Consider the following 23,507-nt stretch of genomic DNA (forward strand, 5'->3'; position numbering starts at 1 on the left):
TAATGCTAAATGGATTAATTAATTTTAGGGTTACTCGTTGTATTCTGTTTTCTTTTATTATTTGTCGTTTCTAAAGTAGCCCTACTGTCGTAAGAAAGGGAAAACAGAGAGAGAGAGAGAGAGAGACAACACAAAGCCAGATGATAAATTGAAGATGAAGATAAAGGTGAGATGGACCATAAAAAGAAGAACATCTGTCTACTTCTGTACTTCCATGACAACATCTGAGGCTCCGAGATGACATCCACCTTCATTTTCCATCCAGTCTGCTCGGCTGTTTGTCTTTGATTTTGCTGCTACAATGACCAGACCACCTGTTTGTGTGTGTGTGTGTGTGTGTGTGTGTGTGTGTGTGTGTGTGTGTGTGTGTGTGTGTGTGTGTATGTGCGCATGTGAGTGTGCATAAGTGGGAAAAAGACAAGAGCAAAAAGACAGAGGTGTTCACTGTCATGAATTTGCTTGCACTGCTGCTTGGCAGCTGGCAACAAGGATCAAATGAAGCGTCTGTGACATTTGCAATCTGCCACCGACGTCACGCGACGTCTCGTAAGAAGGCCATTAGACGAGGCTGCTGCAGCTAGCTGTCATTTCAAGCGCTGTGTGTCATCCGCTGGTATGTGCCCCTATAAATTGTTAAATCAGTGTGGGATGTGGGAGTGTGCATAACATATGGAAATGTTTTCAAAAACAAGGTTTGTTTGATTAAACACATTTCAAAGTTGACATGAACAGAAACCAGTTATGTATGCAGTTTCTGTGACATCATGGGAGAAAGGGGTGACATAATCTGAATTTAGAGTTTACTGCTTTTAAGATATAACTATATAATCTAATGTGGTCAAAGACGTTGTTACTGCATGACAATATTGGTGTGTGTGAGCCTCTGTGAGTGTGCCTGTGTGTGTGTGCCTGTGTGTATGTGTCAGGGCCTGTGTGTCTGTGCCTGTGTGTGTGTATGTGCTTGTGTTCGTGTGTGTAACTACAGAACAGTAATTCAAGCCTGGTAACCAGACACATCTGCAGGCTTCTGTTTAATTTCCCCTCTCAGATGTATCTGGTCCCCCCTTTTTAGACAGATTTTCATCCTACATGATTCAGGTTGAACCAATCACAACTGTTGATCTTGTGTAGGGAATGTTTGATACAATGACTGATTGGCTGGAGGAGCAGTTTGGAAGCTTTCTTGTAAAGATGGGTGACTTTGGAAGAATCTTATTCTTCTATTGTGTCAGTATTAAACTAACTGAATCCCTGTTATGTACTAGTTGTACAAGTTTACTATGAAGTGATTAATCATCAATATCAGTGTAATTCTGGTATACATTGAAATAGTATTTTGGAACTAGTTTATAACCTATCATATTGGGCTACATCATACTTACTCTGATTCATTAAATAAAAAGCATTTTTTTGGCCGCTTCAAACGCCCGTTGGAAATCCAAAATGACTTAAGCGACCCCCCCCTGAGTTATTTGTAATCCATTAATGGCATGGCATGGCACAGCTACAGTCATTTATTGATGTAAATGCTTAAGATCTGAAGTTATGGTCAACTTAAAACCAATGTTACTTTGTTTCTAGTTCCCAAAAACAAACATTAAGTGGCATTAAAAATTGGAGTCACAATGAAAATGTTCCCCTTAAAAGCCGTACACACACATTTATAATGAATAATTAAGATCATTCTTATAAAATGAAAGGAAGCTTTAAGGACAATATGCGATAACTGTTTTACAATATTTGTAAATAATTATTCGTTTTTTACATGAAAATTTCTAAAAATTATAATTGAGACTAATTATTAACAGACTTGAACATTCCTGTTGATGTACGATCTGCTGACACTGTCTCTGTTTTTAAATCCAGACTTAAGACACACTTTTACACACTTGTCTTTTTGTCTGATAACTTGTTTTATCTGTTTTACGTATTACAGCCTTGTTGTGCAATCATGTGATCTAAGCTTATTTTGTCATGCTTACTTGATAATAATCATTTTTCCGTAACTTCATGTTTTAACAGCTTTTAACTTCCTTCATGGATCGTGTTGTTTATGTTGAAAGCACTTTGTGCCTCTGGCTTGAAAAGTGCTATATAAATAAAATTATTGTTACTATTATTACTGTGTTGTCACACATTATCTCATTAGCATATATAACAATGTATTAGAAACCTTATAGTTAATGTAAAATGTACTTATTTTATTTAAGAGTTATATAGCAACCTTCATGTTCCTGTCACTGTCATTATACTACATACATGCACCAGTCTTTAATTTCTACATGTTCTTGTTCCCAGGCACTCCAGGAGGGAGTAGAGAAAAATAACGAGGAAAAGCAGAGAAACGAAGAAAGAACTGACTGGGGAGAAATCCAAAGACGTTGCCAAAGACACAGAGAAACAAACAGAGAGAAAATTGAGAGACAGACACGGATGAAACAGACGGAGAGAAAACCGGACAAGACACTTGCAGACAAACAGAAGGAATGGACAGGTGCTGCCGCCATATTTGGACAAAAATCAGAACCAAACACATGCCAATCACAGTATTTGCTTTGCAGAAAACTGCCTCTTATTTCCCACTGAATATTTAACTCACAAATTCACACTATTTATTCTCTATAATGATGCATTTCCTTTTCTGTATGTGTCATATTCTCCCGAAAGGTTTAAAAATGAACCTCAAATTTTATTTTGACCCTTTTTTCTATTAGTTAACTTTTTTTTTGTGTTCAGCTGTGTTCTGGCAGCCATACAAATGTACGCTTAAGATATCAGTGTGGTCAGTCTGTGGCTGCACAATATTGTCCATATATATATAAAAAATATATATATATAATATAAATCCCTGCGTCCAATCTGACTGCCTCGTACAATTCACCAGTCTGCAGTAACTGAGAGAAGGATGAGACAGATTTTAGATTGGACTTCAACTTCCAGTCGCATCCTCATGCATCTCCAACCATCTCCCTCTCTCTTTCCCCTCCCTCCTCAGTGACTCAAGCTCCACAGATTAAATATAACATTTCCCTATCAAGCTATTTGAGTCATTTTATTTCACAGAATCATTTGCATAGAAATATATTTGCTGCAGTGACAGGAGAGAGAAAGAGAGAGAGCCTTTTGTTTTCTATGCTGGCTCATGCCCAGCCAGTCCCTGTACCTGGGCAGGGGCATTAAATACACTTTAAAGCACAGTCATTAAACAAAGAGCTAGACGATAGGATACCTGTACAATAAATCAGCTACATAAATGTGCTGTTGCACTGCTATAGTAGAAATATTTGCAGTAAGACAAACTAACCTCAAGACAATATACTTTACTGTATCATCCACTTAACATTGGAAAACATGCAAATGTAATTTTTTACAAGTACCATCAAACACAATTTCTTGATTGATTAAAATACAGTAGGGACTTTATTACCAAGCTATATGATAATTTGATGTTACCTTATGTGGATGGAATATAAAAGGTATATGTAATGAAAATTGCAAACAGAGAGAAGAACTGCTTCAAATGTCAATTAATGCAGTTAGCGAAGTATGAGCAAATAAGTGATACTGTATTAAACATGATGTTTAAAAAACATAACAAGATAAGAAGTGTTTTATGAACAGCTCAGACAATGTCCAATGACTTCCTGTTTAAATTCAGGCTGTTTGGATCCTAAATCACTGACAAATTGGTATAATATCAAACTGTGTGTGTAGTGGGTGCTACTTTGTTAGACATTTTCCAGCTTGAACATTTAAAGTACAGCATTTATTCACGACAATATAAATAATAAAATTGGGGATGGGGCACTGGTGGTGGCCTAGTGGTTCGTTTGAGTTCAGAGGCTGCAGTTTGGTTTGAAACCCGACCTGCGGCTCCTTTCTTTGCCACATGTCATTCCCCACTCTCTCTCTCTCTCTCTCCACGATATCCGACTCTATCCACTGCCATATGTCTCTAATGAAGTCATAATAGCCCCAAAAAATATATTTTTAAAACTGTTGGGATTACTCTGTTTCATTATTCTGTTAATTCCGATTCAGTTCAACTTGGCTCAATTTCGACACAGCAGTTTATTTGTGAGACATAAAAAAAAAAAACTGGGGAGCTGTTTTGAACATCTTCACTGTGTAGCATCAGTGTGGCTCGTTAGTGGCAACCAGAGAAATCTCTCACATGCTGCAAGTCGTGTTTAAAGCTGCCCCTGAGCTTTGTGAGCCTCTACAAAATTTGCATTAAAACGTCGCCTCCTAACACAATTATCCAACAGGAGTTTTTTTTAAATTTTTTGACATGACTGCTGTGAGTGTGCCCAGCAGTCGCCTGGTGCCCTGGATGAAGGGTAATCTGATAATCTTGTTAGCATTTATTTACAGTCGAGTAGATGGAGTATTTCACAGCAGGCGGAGGGTGGGACTGAAAGGCGAGATGCCACGGATCCAGAGTGAGATTAAAACACTAATCTAGTCATCTGATGTTTAAGTGCTGTGTGATAACACCACCTGGAGAGCATGTGCTCGAGTGCCAGTCGGGGTGTGAGGTTTATCTCTGCGCTGGAGTCAGAACTCAGATCATTGACTTAAGTGAAAATAGAAATGCTACAATTTTAATTTCTCCACTACATTAAAAAATACAAATTCTAATTTTGATGGAAAAATATCAGTACTGCAATGGTGTTATGGAAAATAAAAAAGATCAAACATATTTGTATAACTGCTCATAATGCAGAAAAATAAACCATTATGTTTCATTTTCAATTAAAGTTATTTAAATCATAATTTTGGCTTTTTTTTTGTTAGAGTAGCTTTGAATTTGTGCTGTTGATAGAGGTTTTTTTTAAGGAGGTGTTCGCACATCTCATTAAGTAGGTGTGTAGGGCGACAAACTATTGTCAAGAGTGTTGCACACACTTGAGAAAGGTTCAGAGGGACTGAAACGTTGTGATTTTTCTTTAACAAATTGGTGATACTTATTAAGAGTAGTGTGCAGGATTTTTTATTTTCAAGCTGTTGAAAAAGATGAAGCCAATTTTGATTTTCTATACAGTGCTGTGTTGATTCTACTCATATAATAGTCTTTTCATACATTTTGTATAATACATCTTTAAATAACTGAAGCTTTTAAGTAATTGAAGAGGAGTAAAAACTACATTATTATCCTCTGAATTTCATTCATTCATTTATTTTTTGAATAGAATAACCATTATAATAGCTGAGTAAAAGTGATACGTTGTATTCAATCTTTCATACACAAAAGGGGAGTGTGCTGTGAGGGACAGAGAGTATTCTGTATTTATAGAAGCCTACTCATTAGCTGGCTTCATCAAAGGAGCCGTTTGAGGGTTTGGCCAGCTGTTCAGCTCTGAAGTAAGCATTAACCTTATTTAAGATCAAACAGGAATAATTATAATTGCATTGAGCCTGATCAATAATAAAGAACGGCATTTTTAAGTTCCTCCCATTACTACTCCAACAGGAAGGAGCCTTTACACTCAGCTGGAAATGAATACCTGATCAGACACATCCAATAACCACATCATTATAACAAAGCCACTAGGTTTGATATCATAACAAGAGGTAACTCTTAACGACACTCTTGGAAGACATCACCTTGTCTATCCGACGGGGTGTTGTTATGCACATATGGCGTGAACTCCCTTTAGGGGGTAACAAAGGGGGGAAGAGCACGGATGGTAGAAATTGCTTTGTGCCAAAAAAGTAATGAAGTTGTGAGAAATGACAGTGACTTTGCGAGCTACCAAGGCCAATCAAGGGGAACACAAGTGGGACAGTGAGCATGCTGCCAAAAAAAAAAAAAAAAACCTCTCAATAGTTCTGTCATAATCATTGTGACAGGCTGCGTTTCTTCGCACTGATTGGACAAGGATGTAAGACTGCATTGCTGCCCCAGTGTCCCTACTCAATTCCACAGCCATTAGTGTCAATAGCAATATGAATGATCTGTCAGTGTGCAAATCAGACCACCATCTGCTTCAGGAGAAACATGTGCTCGGTCGACAGCACACGCCTGTGTAAAAAAACTTCACTTAACGCCTCTTATTTCTTCTTGATCAAAGATTACATTAGAGGTTATTGCAATACATATCTTAAAATAAAACTGCAGGTTAGAGAAAATACAAAACATACACAGGAACAACATGCTCACAAGAGGTAATGGTGAACCATGACAAACTAACCTTGTGCTGCACTGACTATAGGAAGCTAATTCTTTTGGACTCATACCCTCAAAAAACAAACAAGTAAAATAGGACAAAATAGAGTTAAAATGAGAGACTAAAACAATTGTTTGCCTTTTTTTAGATTTTCAAGAAAAGCTCATCAAGCATAATTGCAGCTTATTACAGTTAGAGGTAACAAGGAGATTCAGTACTTAAGCATTGTACACTTCCTTGGCCCTGGCACTGATGGAAGAGGTGGGCTTCGAGCACAAGGACGGGCACGCAAGGTGGACATTTAGTGTAATTGATTCCTGACTTCCATATATCGAGAAATCCTGGAATTATGAATGTTTCTGACCAAAATGATTCAAAATAAGCGACAAAGTCAGTAAAGTTGAGAGCATGTTCTCTGTGTTGCTCTCCGATGTGCGGACACAGACTCGATGGCGCATCTTTTTTTGTAGTCTGCCTGTAAGCACTCTTTATGATCACCTAAAGCCACCATCGCACCATGTCTGATTGATTATAGAAGGCAGACTCAAAGGGAAAGGACAAATACCTAGTTGTAGGAGTGTCATCAACCTGGGGGAGGAGTTACTGCCCTTTGTGATGTCATGAAGGGTAATTCTCCAAACAGCCTGTTCGAGCACACAGGCAAAAGAAGGAGATGATGGATGGCTAGGGACACGTATTAGTGTTAAAAAAAAAAAAAACATGGAATTGTGCATTTTGCATAATATGTGAACTTCAACAAAACCAGGCAATATCTTAACTGCTCATATTAGTCCATTTGGAAGGTGTAAACAAATGCTATTATTTAAGTAAGTATTCACATTCACTCTGATGCCGCAGTTTGCTTTTCAAATGTATATAATGTCTATATATTTAGCTATTTATGTGTACCTAAGGTATGCACTACTGTGTACTCTGATTTACCCTTAATATGTGAAATGTTCTTCTGGCATTTGGAAACCAGCACTGTGTGTTTCAGTCCAGCTGAATGGCATATTTGTGTATATTTTGGCGTTGCACAGTTTGCTTTAACAGCATCACAAAGATCCTCACAAATAGATGAAGATGCCCACATATATTTGCTCTTGTAAACCGCAAACATGCCAATACACAAGTACATTTAGAGGCTGAGAGTGGCTTTACGATAAGCAACTGTGTAAACTTGAGATGAATACAGTAAGAAATCCTCTCGGTACACAGCGGCACAGATTGAGCTGGATATGACAGTGTGTGCACTAAAGTTGTCATTGATAATAAAACACGGTCTGCAGCACATTCACTAATCATGTCTCCTTTCTGTTCTGCTCTGTGAACTTTACAGTCTCCCTACACTCAGCATGTTAAATGTACGACGGAGCCAAAGGCAATTCCAGAGAGGCCCCACTAAAATCAGTTGCTGTCAAATCAATGAATGTCTCCGACTGACAGAATAATCCACATGTGAGCAGCTGTGCATTCATGACACAACACGGTGGTGCTCTGCAGGCCTCTGTGACCCACACAAGTCAGCTCAAGTGTCTGTCGTAGGCGAGGCATGGGATCTACCGCTGATCTACCTCGACACATACCAGGTTATGTAGCATGTCTGGAGCAGTGGTTGGGATTGTTTCTTTAATTTACCAAGACAAGTGCGAACACGTTAAAAGCAGAAACCACGTTTTTTGACGGCCAAGCATGGTGTTCGTCTCTTGTGGGTACCAGACCTGCACTCACTACATTGTTATCCATCTGCCACTGTGCCTCCTGGATTAAAACACGGCACTCACCCTGTGTACGTCTGGAGGTCTGCAGCCCTGCCTGAATGTCATGGCCAAACAGGCCTCCTGTGGCTGCCAAGAAACCTCTGGACAAATGTCACAACACCGGTGCTGACAACCTCCTCTAAGTGCTTGTTAAATAAAGATGTGGTGCCATACACTTCTCAAGTCAAGGTGCAAAAAAGTGCTCATAAGATGTGATCTGGGTTGGCACAGTCCACAGATGTGACATATTTTCAATAGCTGTTAGATAAGATGGATGCATAAGGGTAGTCTTGAGTGGAGGGATGGATATTTTCCCTATTTTTTTTGTCAATTTTCTTCCCGATTGTATTTTGTTCTAAATGCCCTCCCACTCGGAATCCCGCAGAAACAGTCTGTCTCCATTATATTTTGAAAATTGGGGAGCATAGACTGTAAAAAGGCGTATACAGTACATTTCTTTATTATCCTTTCATATTGTGTCCTTGTGTTTCAGACCGCATGCTGTCTTTCATGTCTTCCAACATTCTGCAGTTCACCGCAGATCAAAATCTTTTAATTAAAAAGGACATCTTTGGTGCAGCACATTTCCCGATGACGTGCCAACCTTTTTGAGCCAGTTGCCATCTGCCATCACAGCACTGTGGCTGAGGCCTTATCCCCAGCAAGCTGTGAGAGCTACGAGCCAGCGAGAGAGAGAACGAGAGAGAGAGAGAGGAGACAGACAGAGAGAGAGATGAGGGGAGACAAGTTTGTGCCGTGCATCTGTAGTGAGTGAGTGGGCCTCAGCTGAGAAACATGGATGGAGCTGACTCTCTCATGGAGGAGGTCACTTCATCTGCCCCGAGGAGAACCTGCTGTGAAAATGTTCTAGTCCACAATCTGCTTATGCAACGTATTCATCACAGTTGAAGAAACTGAAAGACATAAACGTCGGCTGAATCAAGTATAGGACACTCTACCTTCTCCATTCTTTGTTTGGATGAAAACTATTTGTTTCTCTGTCCATGTTTAATGAGTTTAGGTTTGCTTATAAATGGGTTCATGGTGTATCAGATATAATGAATAAAAAAAACCCAGAAATGAACAAATTTAACTGCAAGAATATTTTGGAAATTATTGAACAAGAGTCCAAAATCCCAGAATATTATACAAAATCAGAAAACAGCATTAGACCAAAACTGGAAATAAACTATACTCCTTGGCATTTTTATTCAAACTGACTGAATGGATTTCAGGTTTACTATGATTAAAAACAAAGCAGGAGGGAAAAGTCTTGATCATGTGTTTCACACTTCTGTGCAAAGATAACAGCTAGAAGCTTAAAGCCAATAAGTTATTGGAAGAGATTTCAAACTTAATAAATGTACTCTCTCTATATATATATATATATATATATATATATTTATTTCTCATTACATCCTGGTTCAACTGCTAGCTGGCGTGCTTAATTTATTCATCAATAAAAGACTTAGTGCAGCTACTGTATTTCCTTCATGAGCTGTGTGATTTCAAAGGGAGGCTACAAGTAGAAATGCAGAGATTCTGAATGCAAACTGATCACAAAGTTGATATTATAAAGTGTGATGCGTATATGATTCAACTGCGATGAAACAAATCGAGATAACTGACTGAGTTTTGACATTTAGAGGACGTGAAACAAAAAGATATCATGGGAATAAAAAAACTAATTAGTACAAAATCAAAATAAACATTTTGCTTATTTTTGTTTAAAATCAAAGTTTAAGCTATTTAATCAAAACTAGAATACAATACATATATAATATGTACATACTGTGCAGATTTGAAGCTGTTAAAATGTACTATTTCTTTGACTATTTTCTGCACTGATGTGGAGGTCCTCAGTCCTTATGATTAGCTCTCTATTTGTTGTTGCTGTTTGTACTCCAGTTGTTATGTTGGTGTTTGGATTCTTTATTATTATTTGCATCTTTGGTTGGACATTTTTTTAATATTATGTTTGTCAGCTCTAGTGTCATTGAATGATTTATTGAAATCAGTAAAAATGTTGTGCAGTCATTCTCTCTTATCAGAAAATCAATCAGTGAAATATACAGTATATCATTTTAAATTCTAGGAGCTCTCATTTGAACATAATCTATCAAATTGAAATACCCAGAAATCAGCATCAAAATTATATCTTAACCTTCCATACAAGTTGGCATCACTTTAGCTCATGTATTTCTCTGTAAACTAAATGTAATGGTTCAGGGTGAGGCTGTAGTCTGAGCTTGTACTGGGGAGTAGTGAATACACTCGATGTTTGGCCTTGACAGTTGAGTGGGCTATACTGATAAATGGCAATGAGTGCAAGAAGGCGGAAAACAAAGTTGCTGAGAAATCCTATAGAAAGCACACAGAACTGATGGTGATATTACTCACATGTCAGCGAGTCTGTAATCTGGCAGAGCATTAATCTAAGGTAAATGTTGTGTAAAGATTAGGAATTGCCTCGGAGCTTAATGTTAAATTATCTGACAGTTCATGGTAGGAAATGAGTGCATAATGAGATCAACATGACAGCATAAGCCATCAGGGAAAAACAAATCCCTCAGTACAAAGTACCTTCCCTCCTTCCATCATCACGGCAGCTAAATACGCAGCACGGGGCGATCCCAGCCTCCCGTGCGTCTGCAGAGTGAGTGATAAGTGCTCTAAATGCCCGAACTTTAAACCTTTGAAAAGGACCAAATCCCTGCAATCTTCTCTGAGCGGCTCTTAATGTGCTTGGACTGTGTTTTAAGTACCCCCAGGATAAAACTCTTAATGGTCATCATAAACTGTAATCCAAAGAGATTCTGCTCTTAATCCAGGATCGTGGTCCAGGAAACTGTTCAGAGCAAGTCGAGTGAAATCCCATTTCATGGAGCGATAGCTCTCCTGTTCTGACTTCCCCTGCATGCAGAGCTGTGTGTGAGCAGTAATTATGCATGCTTCCTCATCATCATCAGAGAGTCATCCTGTGTGGAAGCAACATGGAAAATTGAACAGACGGATGTTTGAAAGGAGCCATTTCATTGAAAACGGCATGTTTTGTCATGTTAAACACGCAGGCTTTATGAATTTCTAGACTGAATTGGTTATTTGACTTGAAGACTTAACAGCTGCTAGTTAGAGACATTTAACAGGGGCCGTGTGCAAACTACAAACAACTCCTTATTTTACTAAATCAATATACTGTTCTAAAAATATAGCTTTACAAAAAGTTGTGAGGCCTTGTAAATCCTACACCAGCAACACCTCACAGATAAACTATCAAAGACCTTTGGCACAAACAAGAACGTTCTTTTTTAACTATACTTCACAAATATTGTCTGAATCTTGTGTTCTCCTGATCCAAAAACTAGCGCAGAGTCACCAAAAGTCTCCATGCTTTGGTTTATTTGTGTATAAACATAGTGACAGAATAAGAACAGAACTATGGGTGACACTACAGTCACTCATTTACACCTTGATTAACAGCAAAGCAAATGTACATGTTTATGCTGCTTTACAGCTTTAATTCCTTTAAACAATGTAGTTCTTCTCACTACACTTATCCAATGTACAAGCAGTTTAAGCATCAGTCGATGTTTTTGCTATGATAAAAGCCACCCAAGAAGTAAATAAAAGCAGCAGCAGCAGCAGCAGCCAAAGGTCAAGACAGTAGGTCAAAGTATAGTCCAATAAAGCCAACAAAGATATTTCAGTCTGAACTTTAAGTTGCTTTGTACGAAGTAGTGACTGGGAAAAATGTACATTTAAAGTTCAGTGCCAGCTGAGAGGGACTCTGTGTGTGAGGGAAGATTCTGTAAAGGCTTGATCCTTTTCCCCATTCCAAGGTGAGGGATGAGTTCTCTTATTTGTCTGAACCTTATTTATCGGGCAACCCCAAATATTAAAACAATTTCAAACAGAGAAAAGCAGCAGAGCTTCACAACGGACATACACAGGTTTGGTAACCTATTAAAAACAATAATGCTCTAAACAAAAAATGTTCAAGTGGACGAGCAAGCTTATTGGTCAGCCACAACTTACCAGATGAGATCTTTAGCCCTTCCAGCTGTAGCTTCAGGCCGGCTCTACTGTCCTTTACTGTTCTCATCCATCAATCTATGAGTTTCAGCTTCTTCACACTGGCTGTCGTTTTGATGCTTCTAACACTCTGTCCAAACAACATGCTTCATCGACAAAATCAGCCTGACTCTATTGTTTCCTGTTTGAGTGTCCTAACAGCCCACAAGTGATGCTGCACAAAGTAGCTCAACACAAAGCACCATTTTTACACGATGCCCTGTTTCAATGTTCCACTAGGAAGGAGGAGGTCCTACTGACTGTTCCTAACATTGTGTCCTAAGCATCTGAATGTTAGATATCATGTCACATCCTGCAGCATTGAGTCAATAGCTCACAATACAAAGCACCACACTGCTGATTGTCCACCATCAGTACAAAAGTACCAGATGTCATAGGCTACTGTTTGCAAAGGCACACAGAAACACACACTGCAGAGAAAGAATAGTTACTGGATACAGTGTGGACATTGAGCACATGATGCTGCAGAATGCGACACAATATCGAACACCCACGTGCTCTAAGGGGAGGAAAAACCACTACTTCACAAAGCTAGTACAAGACAATGCATTATACTTGTTGAGGGATATTTTAAACTTCTTAGTGGGTGTCCCTGAAAGTACTTTATTGTGACTTTATTGAATCCATCATATTCGTTTTATGTATTTTAAAGATTGTTGTTAATGTAGTTTGTTTGAGGTTCCCTCAAATTGCTGCTTGGTGTTCTTTTAATCTTTGGAATTCTGAATCTCCTCTATGCACGACAAATGTATCTTTCTGGTTGCTGATAAATATACTTGTACCTTGAACCGTGAAATATTTGAGAATTAGTTTCAGAGTGCATTTAACCATTTTCTACATATTTGATTATTTGACTCATTATCACAGCTCTACATTGAACAGGCAGTCAGCATGAATAGTTAAACATTATTTTTAAGACATATTTGACAGGTAATGTTTTGATTTTGGATGTCCTTTTTCTGAAGTCAAATATTAATCGCAGAACTTTTATTAGAAATTCAGTATTTTATTTTGCTTTTCTGATATTTTAACTGCATTCCCTGTAAAGTTCACAGTGCTTTACCTTCATGACAGATGGTTCATGGAGAGAGACTTCACAGGAAGGACTGTTGTAAGAAATATTTGACTCCTCGTAAGTGATTTGCTAAAACTATTCAAATTCCTGAATGACCGTACTCAGCAAAACATTGATTTTGAAAATAAAGTAACCGCAGCCGGAGCACTACACAAATGCTGAATTCTTCCTTAAAAGCAAATAAATCTTCAGCACTTGTAGACATGAAATTGAACAGAAATTGCCTTGTGTATAGTGTTGTGCTTACACCTCAGAAGAGAGAAATTGGACTGCCCTCAAAGTGTGTGTTGTAAGGAGATGCAAGTGGCTTTTTGTCGCTGACAGCAGCAGGTACTGAGGGTGAGTCTGAGGTCAAGGTGATTTGTCATGTCAGACAACTTTTCACCTTGAGTTGTGGGGTTGTTTAGCGGCCTGACAGCCTTCAGCAATGCCACACTGTTTCCTGGCTTCCCTTCATAATTGATGAGGAAGCCGGGAATACGGGATTTGATCCAGCGTGAGGGTGCCTTTTAGGTCCCGGAACAGATGTACAGAGGTGCTCGTTTAAACTCTTCATCAGAAATAGTTTTACTACTGTCGACTTCTGGAAGGCTGGAGGAGGAAGGCAAACTATAAAACTCAATAATAAACTCTTTACTATGACTGACTCTTCAGAGATGATTGAAGCCAGCAGGGGAACAGCAGGGCGGATGCTGCATTTCAATATTACACACTACACAATGCAAATTCCTACAGGCCCAAACAATACTATGAGTACAGTGAGTACAGCAGGAGGGGGGTATTATATCCAGCTGATGGTCAGTTTCAGAGAGAACTTCAATCTTTTGCATTAAGTCTTTTTCTTGCTTTCTAAAATGATTCAATTTCAAGTCTGTGTTTTTACATATGCTATCTGCATTACACAGTTTGTACATTAGCAGAGCGGAAACTAATTTTCAAACAACACAAGTTTTAAATTAACTTAAGTACTGACTAATTACCTTCAAAATAAGGAGGTTACAGTCTTACAGTTCTAGTTGAATCACATGTTTGTTTATAATAAAATATCAGTGATAGTTATTTAATGTCAAGGACAGTATATAAATTATAGAGCCTTGGATCACTATAAAAATGATCTTATGGCACTTTAAGTACAAAACCTGGCTTGACTATGGCTTTAACAGTTTTACAGTTTCCCACCTATTCTCACTAATGGAAACCATGAACAAGCACTTAGCTTTTACAGAAGTGGACTGAAGATGAGGGGCATCTTGTTCATCTGATTAAACAAATTCAACACAATCAAATAACTCTGTTTCAAGAGTTTCTTTTTGATCTTGATGGAATGATTTTGTTCTGCAACCAACTGAGAACAGATCAATGTATTCGGTCATTTTTTAAAGCGAAGATATGCAAATATGACGTAAAACGTTGGAAGTAGAGAGTGGGAGATTACATGCAGCAAAGGACAGAGGTCAGATTCCAGCTCATGGCTGCCAAGACAAGGATTATAGCCTCCATAGGGCTCGCTATGGCTATCCAGCGCCCCTGAACATCAGATTGATTAAACATGAAGAGCAAAAGGGAAATCTCAGTTGAATTCTGTTGTTTTTAACAGAGATGTTTGAAATGAGGTGGGAAAAGGAAAAGTTGTACATAAAAAGATTTATGTACAACTACAGTCATTATGATTTATGAGAAATGTAATGATGTGGGAAAAGGTGGTGCAAATAAAATTTATTTTCTAATGTGAAGACAGATCTACGGCTGGTCAGACAAAGTTACAATTTTGTTTAAATAACTCATTTCTATGTACAATGCTTGACTTTTCACACCTTGGGTTAACACACCGTGTATCAAACTTGATGTAATATGCCAAGTTTAATGTACATACTGTAACTCTGGTCTTTTTTTTTTAATCTCTCAAGAAAGTTTCAGAAGTATTTCATAAAGTCATAAATGTACCACCAACAGCAACCAGCTGGGGTTATATAATTGATCCTGTTTAGACGTCAATGAAAAAGTGTTGCATAACTTTCTGTATTAAACATGGAATCAGTAAACATATCCACTAAGCCTTTAAAATCACATCACTAATCTCAAGTGTTTGATGATGCTCAAAAACATATTTATTCCTCAGTGTATTTAACGAATTACTCAAGCTAAAATACACACAAAAAACAGCACAGGAAAACAAAAACCATTAAGAACAACACATTATCTATGGGCACGGAAAATGTCACTAATCTTCCTGTAACACACTGTCAAAAACAAAATCTCTAAATTATAAATAGACACTCTAAAAACAAAACCACATTAGAAATCGGGGGAGAGAGCTTTAATCTTTACTCTTTTGCCAAGCTTTGCTCTCAGCAGGTGACTGGACTGAAATATGGAAGAAATGTTGTTTACTGTGTACTAAATACTCCAGCAGTCACATGTAAAAGTGTCTCAAAATCTGGCCTCACCCGCCGAGATCAAGTGCATCTTAAAAACAAGATCCTCATATGGAATCAAATGCTTGTTCTCAATTTCTAAGCATTAAAAAATCGAAAAGCAGGTTTTTAAGTCAGTGGAGAAGATTTCAGGTATTAATAGAGTAGATTAATCAAAGAGATGAATAAGGTTGACCATTGGTAGAGTCTGTATTAATTAAGTACAGTATATGTTGCAGGAAATAGCATTATTATGAATGCTTACATCTTTTCTTGCCACTGTTTCTCCTGTTGAGAGTCAATGGAAAAATTCAATAACATAGACTAGAACAGTGGTTCTAACAGTGGGTCGCAGGACCTTTTTCAGTGCGTCATGATTTTGCCTGGAAAAAAATTCCATCAAAAAGACTAAGCACTTCTTAAACAAGTTTTTTTTTTTTTTTTGTTCTAAATTTCGTTTTGTTTGTATTTTGTTTTGTTAAACTGAGGTTCAAACTTCACTATTTTTTATGAAGGAGTTGTTGGTGGGTCCTGAGGCTGGACCAGTTGAGAACCACTGGACTAGAATAGTTAATGACTCCAGGAAAAGAAGACAAATGTTGTACAAAAAAAACACATTTCATTGCAGGCAGTTCAAATCATACATACGGGCTCCATTATTAATTTCACTCTGTTTCATAGTCAGTTATAAACTCTTCACATGAGCTTTAAGAGAGAAATACAGTGGCACAGGCTCATGTAACGGCTCGGAAACACAACAGAAATCTAACCAGCATGAAGAATATTAAGCTCACCTTGGCAACCCTGTTGGCGACCTCCCGACCCACCATGAGCCCCTGCACAAACGTCCGTGCTGCGATGAAAGCCCGTGTGACCTGGGCCTTCAGTTTCCTGGGCACATCTCCAAAAGGCTTTAGCTGATCCGCGTATTTACTGACACACTCCAGGTAGTCGTCTGTGAAGTGGTACTGCGAGTTGAGCAGCTGGAACATGCGCTCCAACAGCCGGGACCAGAAGTCATTCAGCATCTCTTCCAGGTTAACGTTACCGCCAGTGTAGTAGCGCTTTAGCTCAGTGAACAGGTCCTGGAACACCTCTGAGTTCTGCATGTACAGCTTCCCGTACGTCCGCGTGAACATACTGTTCAGAGACTTCTCAGAATTGTCCAGCAGCTCCAAGAAAAACTCTAGAAAGATGATCAAGGGAGAGAAAAGACAAACAGCTAGGTCATTATGCATATATTTACAGTATCTAACATCTATTCAGACAAAAGAGCAAAGTATAATCTAGTCTGAGTAGTGTTCATATTCCTTAATGTCTCATTTCCAGGCTCCGTCTGTGAATACAACGTATAGCAGTCCACAAAAGGTACTTGATTATGTGGTGAGAGTTGCTCCAAAGCATTAAAAATTCAAAAGCAGAAAAATAATGGGCCACAAGGACTATGAATGATTAATGCAAAGGTTCTGATTGCATACTGTAACAAAATATTCTGAAGTTTTAGACACAGACACTAGTATACAGAATCGTCTTACACCCAGAAATATTCCCAGACGCATTTGTTTCTCATTGTTAGACTTTATTTGTCCACAGAGGAGTTAGCCTCTAACTGGATCTACTGTTACATTAAACTTTAAGATACCACATTTACACCAAACCCCAGTGACTTTGTTACAAATGTCTGATGATTAAAATGTCAGGCTTATCTCTTGATAAGGACAATAAAGTATTGTGCAGAAAGTTTATTTTTTTCAAGAGGATGAAACAGTTTTCCTTGTGGGTGCAGTGTCTATGCTTCAGTGGTTAGGGTTAGGGTTAGGGTGAGCTTTTCCCCATGAGACAGTTGACTGACACTTGAGAGCTGGCATTTCTAGGAGACATGCTGTCAACTTCTGTTCTGCTGACTGTGGAAAGTCTGACTGTAAAGCTTCTGAATGTATATATTGTTTTATTGGGACAGATCCCTTACATCAAGGCCTCCTGAGTCATCACAGCACACCCAGTGTTGTGTTGGTCCCACTTTGCTTTCGCCATCTTTGATTCATCTGAGAGTGGTGACGGCAATTGAGCAGACTGTGTGCTACGTTTCAACTTCATAAAAATCACAGCAGAGACTAACAAATGGAGCAGCTTAGTGAGCATCATAAAAGCAATTGAAACCATGAAGTTGCACAGAAAGTCTGTCCACAAGAGGATTCATTGTGGCAGCATTTAAGTGACCACCAACAGAGCTATTAGACCAACCATATTAACCAACCTGTACCTGCAGTGCTGGTTGGAATCAAACATTTATATGGAGAACATTTAATGCAGGAGATGCTTTAACTGCAATAAATAAATAAAATTCAGATTACTTTGCAATTTTAACTAATGTCAATATGGTTTGAGATTGCTTAACCGCCCGTTCAAGGCCAGATCACAGTTTAGGAAAATGCCCAGGCAAAAAAAAAAAGCTTTCTAGCCTACATATGTTGTTATGGGTGGAAACATCAATAATGTGAGTTACGTAAGAACACAAAAGAAGCACCAAAATGTATTCATACAGAATTCCGAGCAAAAGTATATTTCAACCCTAGTTCCACTTTTACTATTTGTTGTTTTATGTTCTAAATTAAATCAAACAGAGGCATCAAGATTCACAAGTGCAACACATCTTCAGTGCAAATTCAAGTTTAATTGCTATTATATTATCGTTCTTTTGTCATCTGCTCAAGGGGCATTTCATCCATGTGAGAACCGGATCTCTAGAGCATTCATTCAGCCAACAAAGGGAGAGAAAAGAAGGAAAAGAAAGCAGCAGCAGCATTAGCTTGGGAGTCTCACTGAAGCCTTGCTAATAGGATCCCATGTTACTGGGTGCACAGGCGTAAATGTTGGGAAGATCAAAACACGTCTCTCCATGCACAAATGTCAAATATTTCTCCGTCCTTCTTTTCAAAGGAAGTCGCTGCAGACTTTTCACACGTCACGCCTGCTAATAAACCAAACGGGGACTAAGCTCCGGGCTGCTTGACATTTCTTTGCATTGTTAATGACAGCAGTCCCACCCTTGCATAGTGGTCATATCCTCTTCTAATAAAACATTTCTCTTCTGCTAAAGTAAGACTAAACCAGCATGAGAAATCAGCCCAGTCTGTTCAGTGAAGGCTGAGCTGTATGCAATCAATTAATAATAAGTAAAAAAGGAAGCAGTAGTTGTCTAAATCAGGGAAACATTTTCAACTTTGATTCAGATGGCTTGGAGGTCTTTGAAATACTTTAAGTCAGATTAACAATAGGGCTGATGGATGTAAGATTTTTGGGGCCAATATCAATATTAGAAATATAAAAAATTTGATACCGATATATCGGCCGATATCTTTCTTTGATCTAACTTCAATCTGAAGAGATAGACATAGATATACACTTTTTTGCGTACATAATGCTGTTATCAAACAATTTTGGAAAAGATATATAATGAAGACAAGATGGTCACTCAACTGGAAAGTAACTGCCCTTATACGCGCATCACCGCTTGACATCGCTTGATATGCTAGTATGAGCTGGTATTATCGGCTGGACGATTAATCGGTCAGGCTGTAATTAACAACATCAGAGGTGCTGAAAAATGATGCATAGAAATATTTCATAATGAATGAAAAAAACAGACAAATTTTAAAAGTTTAGTTTTTCTTAACATCCACCATGTTTAATAAAAGAAATGTGTTCACTATTACAGCTAACCAAAAGCAAAATAAATAAATAAATAAAACCTAGTTAAGGACTGATTCATAAGATGATCAAGAATCCATTCATTCTCCTGATTTTGAAAACAAATTAATAAAATTGAGAGAAATTGCATGCTCTCACACATTACACTCATTCTGCATCACTCAGTTTTATCAAACCAGGTTTTGTAACGGTTTTAGATTTTGATTACGAGGATTATGTTCATTAAATATGTAAAGAGGGATAGTACAAACGGTTGTACTGCAGCTAGGATGAAGAAACAAACTCACTTTGGTACAGTATGACATCACCGTTACCACCATTGTGAACCTGCATGTTTGTCTACTTTGAAAGGTGATCTAGACTTCATGTGGGAGCTCCCTGCAAACTGAAATAATATAAATATATAACTTCTGCTTATCCTCGTGTTCTGCATGCTAATGTTACCAGAGCCTCTGAGATTGTGGGGAGTTACAGTTGAACTGCTTTCCACCAGCCTTATATTCTTCACCTTTTTGTCGGATTTTTGTAGCATCTTGTTTGGCTCATTGCTTTGCATAGAATAAAGACACCATGTACACTTGTGAAACAGAAGGCAAATCAGTCCCAAGTCTCTCATTCTACTTTCTGTTGCAGTCGAGCGACCTGACATTACACCTACTTTTGTTTAAATACTGAGAGCCTGCAGGGCCTTTTTCATTCCATTTTTCCAATTAGACTCAAATCAAGGACAAGTAAGCCCCTGAGTATTGCATAGGCTATAATATATCTGTGTTACCATTTAAATAGCTCTCAGGATGAGTAATACATGTCATAAAAACACAATTTTACTCATTTCATTTACTCTGAATCAGTGTGAAAAGACCTCAGAATGAAACTAATGTGTTTTCTTCTACACTTGTTTCTACATGTTTTATGGAATATAGTTGAAGGCAAATCTTTTTTTTTTGCTGAGCTCTTTAGGTAATGTGACATTGTAGGGTCCATAGATATGAATCTTAATCATCACATTATAATCTTTAAAACTTTTCAATTACAGTAATGCCATACAGCCATGTTTGGAGGAAAAAACAGATCTTAACAAATGAATTGACAAATTGACCTGAGTGACCCTGGACTGCATTCAATAAATGGCTTTTATCATTTATTTTCAAGGAGGCATAGGTGTTGGACTTCCACAACGTTCAGGTTTCAATAGACGACTAACATAACGCTGTAGCTCTCTCGTGGTTCCTGATTTTCTGATCTAAAAGATGTTTCATGACTGAACTCTCTGGTCTTTGGTTTTTAATTACTTTTTACAGACAGTTGTGATTCAACTCACAAGGTGACATTCCAGTTGCTAATGATGACATCTTTTTTATGACAGCTAATGTAAGTTCAAATCAGTTCAAGCAAATGACCAACGTTTAAAGCTGCATAATCCAAACCCAAGAGTTCTTGAATTAAATTCTTCTGAAATATTCATCAATCTTCCCTTGCGTAACTGCTGTCTTATTTTCTGTGATTTCAAGGCCGGTTACCTAGAAAACAGAGTGTGCAGAGAGTTTCAGAAAGCAGCTTCAGCCTGCCAACACATGAAGAGTGGATTGCTTTCTGCTGTCCAAAATAAATATTTGGCTGTGGAGTTACCATTGTGTGTTATTGACCTTGGATATGAGTCAGCTGTCGGGCCTTCAGGGTGTTAATACTTGGACACTATTGATGCTTATGAGTGTGTGCTCCCTGACACAAAACATTTAGGAATCATCCAAATCTCTCAAGTAATCAAGGTTGTACAAATCCAAACAAGGTTTTAAAAGAGATGGTGTTCGACCCTCGGTCTCTTGGCGACCACTCACCAGTGGTCATCCATGATCACACCATAACACAAGTAGAGTCCTACAAATATCTCGGCAGCCACATAGACAATAAACTAGTGTGGAAGTCCCAGGTGGAAGCTGTCTGCGCCAGAGTGCAGCAGAGGCTTCACTTTCTGAGAAGACTCAGGACCTTTGGTGTGTCCCGGGAAGTGCAGCTTCTCTTCTACCATGCAGTAGTAGAGAGCCTCCTACGATATGGTATCTCTGCATGGTTTGGAAATTTGGAAAACAGACTCACAAAGACAGTCATAAAAATCAGGGGAGTTCATCAACACCCCAGCCTCCAAGATATCTTTCAACAAACCATAATCAGACAGGCGCAAAAAATAATCTCAGACCCATCTCATGTTCTTCACCCTGAGTACCAGCTCCTCCCCTCAGGCCGATGATACAGGGTACCCCGAGGGAGGAACAACCGTTTCAGAAATACCTTTGTTCCCTTGTCCATCAAAGCCTTCAACAGTACCTAAGCTGTAATGTGTGTGTATACGTGTGCATGTATGAGGTGGTGTGAGTGTGTGTGTGAAGATGTGTAGATGTACCTGCACTGTTTATCACTTTTCATAACTATTACATATTTATGGTTTTAGTAATTCACTTGTATGGAATTTAATGATTATTTAACTGACATGTTTTACCAACGAATGAATGTATTTTGTTATTTCTTGCTACTGCATCAGAGCTCTGTGAAGTCCAAGACAAATTTCCCACTGGGACAATAAAGTTAATCTTAATCTTAAACTAACTTTGCTGAAAAAACAACATTTCAATAAGGGCATGTATATAGCCTGTGCCTAAAAATGTTTAATAAAAAGGCTTCCTACAGGTACGCTGCTAATTAAACATAACTTATGGTCATTGTCATTAAAATTAATAATTTGCCATAAAAGGTGTTTAGCAAGAAAATAGGCAAAAATATCCCATGAGTCATTACGAGTACAAAATGTGTGGAAAGTGAACACACCATTAGTGGCAGACAGTTAAAATAGAGGTTGGACTTTGCAGTTTACGTATTGCATACAAAATAAAGAAACTCTGTTCGTTCCCTTGAAGTAACTCTGGGCGTGAAGAATCCATTTTCTCTGAGAGCAGTACTAAGTGTTCCTTTGAAATCTGGCCTAATTACTGTAAATAATTACTATGATTAATAAAGGTGACCTTTCTGTTTCTGGGATAATAACAATACCCAGAGAAAAAAAATAAATGCATTGACACACTAATTTTACTTCACACCATTTGAAACTCAAAAGCTCATTTTTCACAGGCTCAAACAATAGAATCTGTAATTCTTAGTGTGGTTAATTCAGACTTAATTTCAATTAATGGTGCGACAGCCTTGAATGACTGGAGGGTGCTTATTGTACAAAGCTGAGCATAGAGATGATTACATTTTAGATTTTAGCATGCTAATGTAATGCATTGAGAGAGGAGTCAAAGAGACAAAACACTGTCAGTGTCAATAGTTTCTGCTGCTCAGAGGAGTTTTGAGCTGGTTATAAAACAGGCAGAAATGATTACTGATGAGCAACAAAAGCAAACGAGACAATCAACATTTTTGTGAGTTTTTTTGTTATTGTTTAAAGCCCGCAACTGCTGCCTACATACAAGGAAAAGATTGTACGACAGAAAGGGAACCTATTGACTGTTCAGAGAAAGCGGGATGAGATTTATTGTCAGAAAACATTAAACAGGACAAATCAGTAGAGATAAGAGATACTTCTTTGTCCACAGGCTTCACCAAAGTCGACACAAATCCAAAGTTCATCACAGGAGCTTTCAAAAACAAAAAAATACCAATACATACATGAATAACACCCAGCTTTATTTACATATAGAGATACATGTAAAATATGTCCTACACATAATCTAGAATCAGATTCATAAGTGTACCTTAAATATTAACATATAAACTATTGTTAAAATATGAACACACTGTCAGCGCTGACAGGCTGTCCCATTAAGGCATATATCTGGGGCTCTTATCATATATCCAAATATATATGTTTGAAATTGACCACAGCTGTGTTTTACAGCTTGTAGCCAGCAGCACATTCAACTCATAGATATATATTTTTTCAAAGTAAGACATTTTTGTAACAGCCTTACTCAAGTGAGTGCGCCACTTCAGCTGCATGTTAACAGCTAAGAACCAATATAACTTTGTCCAATGGAGTATGATGGGATGGTTGAAAAAAAATAGTGGTTGTAATTTGCGGGAACTGCTGCTGTTTCTTGTGCTGATTTCCCCAAACTCAAAGAGTAGTAAGTTCTTGAAACATGTAACTGAGAGGGGGCAATTTAGCTTCAAGATATGGTGGTGGAATGGCTGAAGCCATTGCAAATATAATGGCTTCAATATCTGATTATCGAGTGAAGGGACTGCCATGACTTTTTGTGCAAACATTCATGGTCCCCAGAGGCTGTGC

The 23,507-nt window shown here is 38.1% G+C and overlaps 1 protein-coding gene across 2 annotated transcripts in view; it reads right to left on the reverse strand.

Annotated features, from left to right (window-relative positions):
• gpc6a (glypican 6a) overlaps positions 1 to 23,507 on the reverse strand; it is a 140,715-nt gene that overhangs the window by 54,283 nt on the left and 62,925 nt on the right. For both annotated transcript variants that reach the window (XM_020635908.3, XM_020635907.3), the window contains exon 3: positions 16,306 to 16,697. In XM_020635908.3, coding sequence (XP_020491564.1) covers positions 16,306 to 16,697 — 392 coding nt within the window. The remainder of the gene's footprint in view (positions 1 to 16,305; positions 16,698 to 23,507) is intronic.

Source organism: Labrus bergylta, chromosome 3, assembly GCF_963930695.1.
Source record: "Labrus bergylta chromosome 3, fLabBer1.1, whole genome shotgun sequence".
In the NCBI taxonomy this organism is placed as follows: Eukaryota; Metazoa; Chordata; class Actinopteri; order Labriformes; family Labridae; genus Labrus; species Labrus bergylta.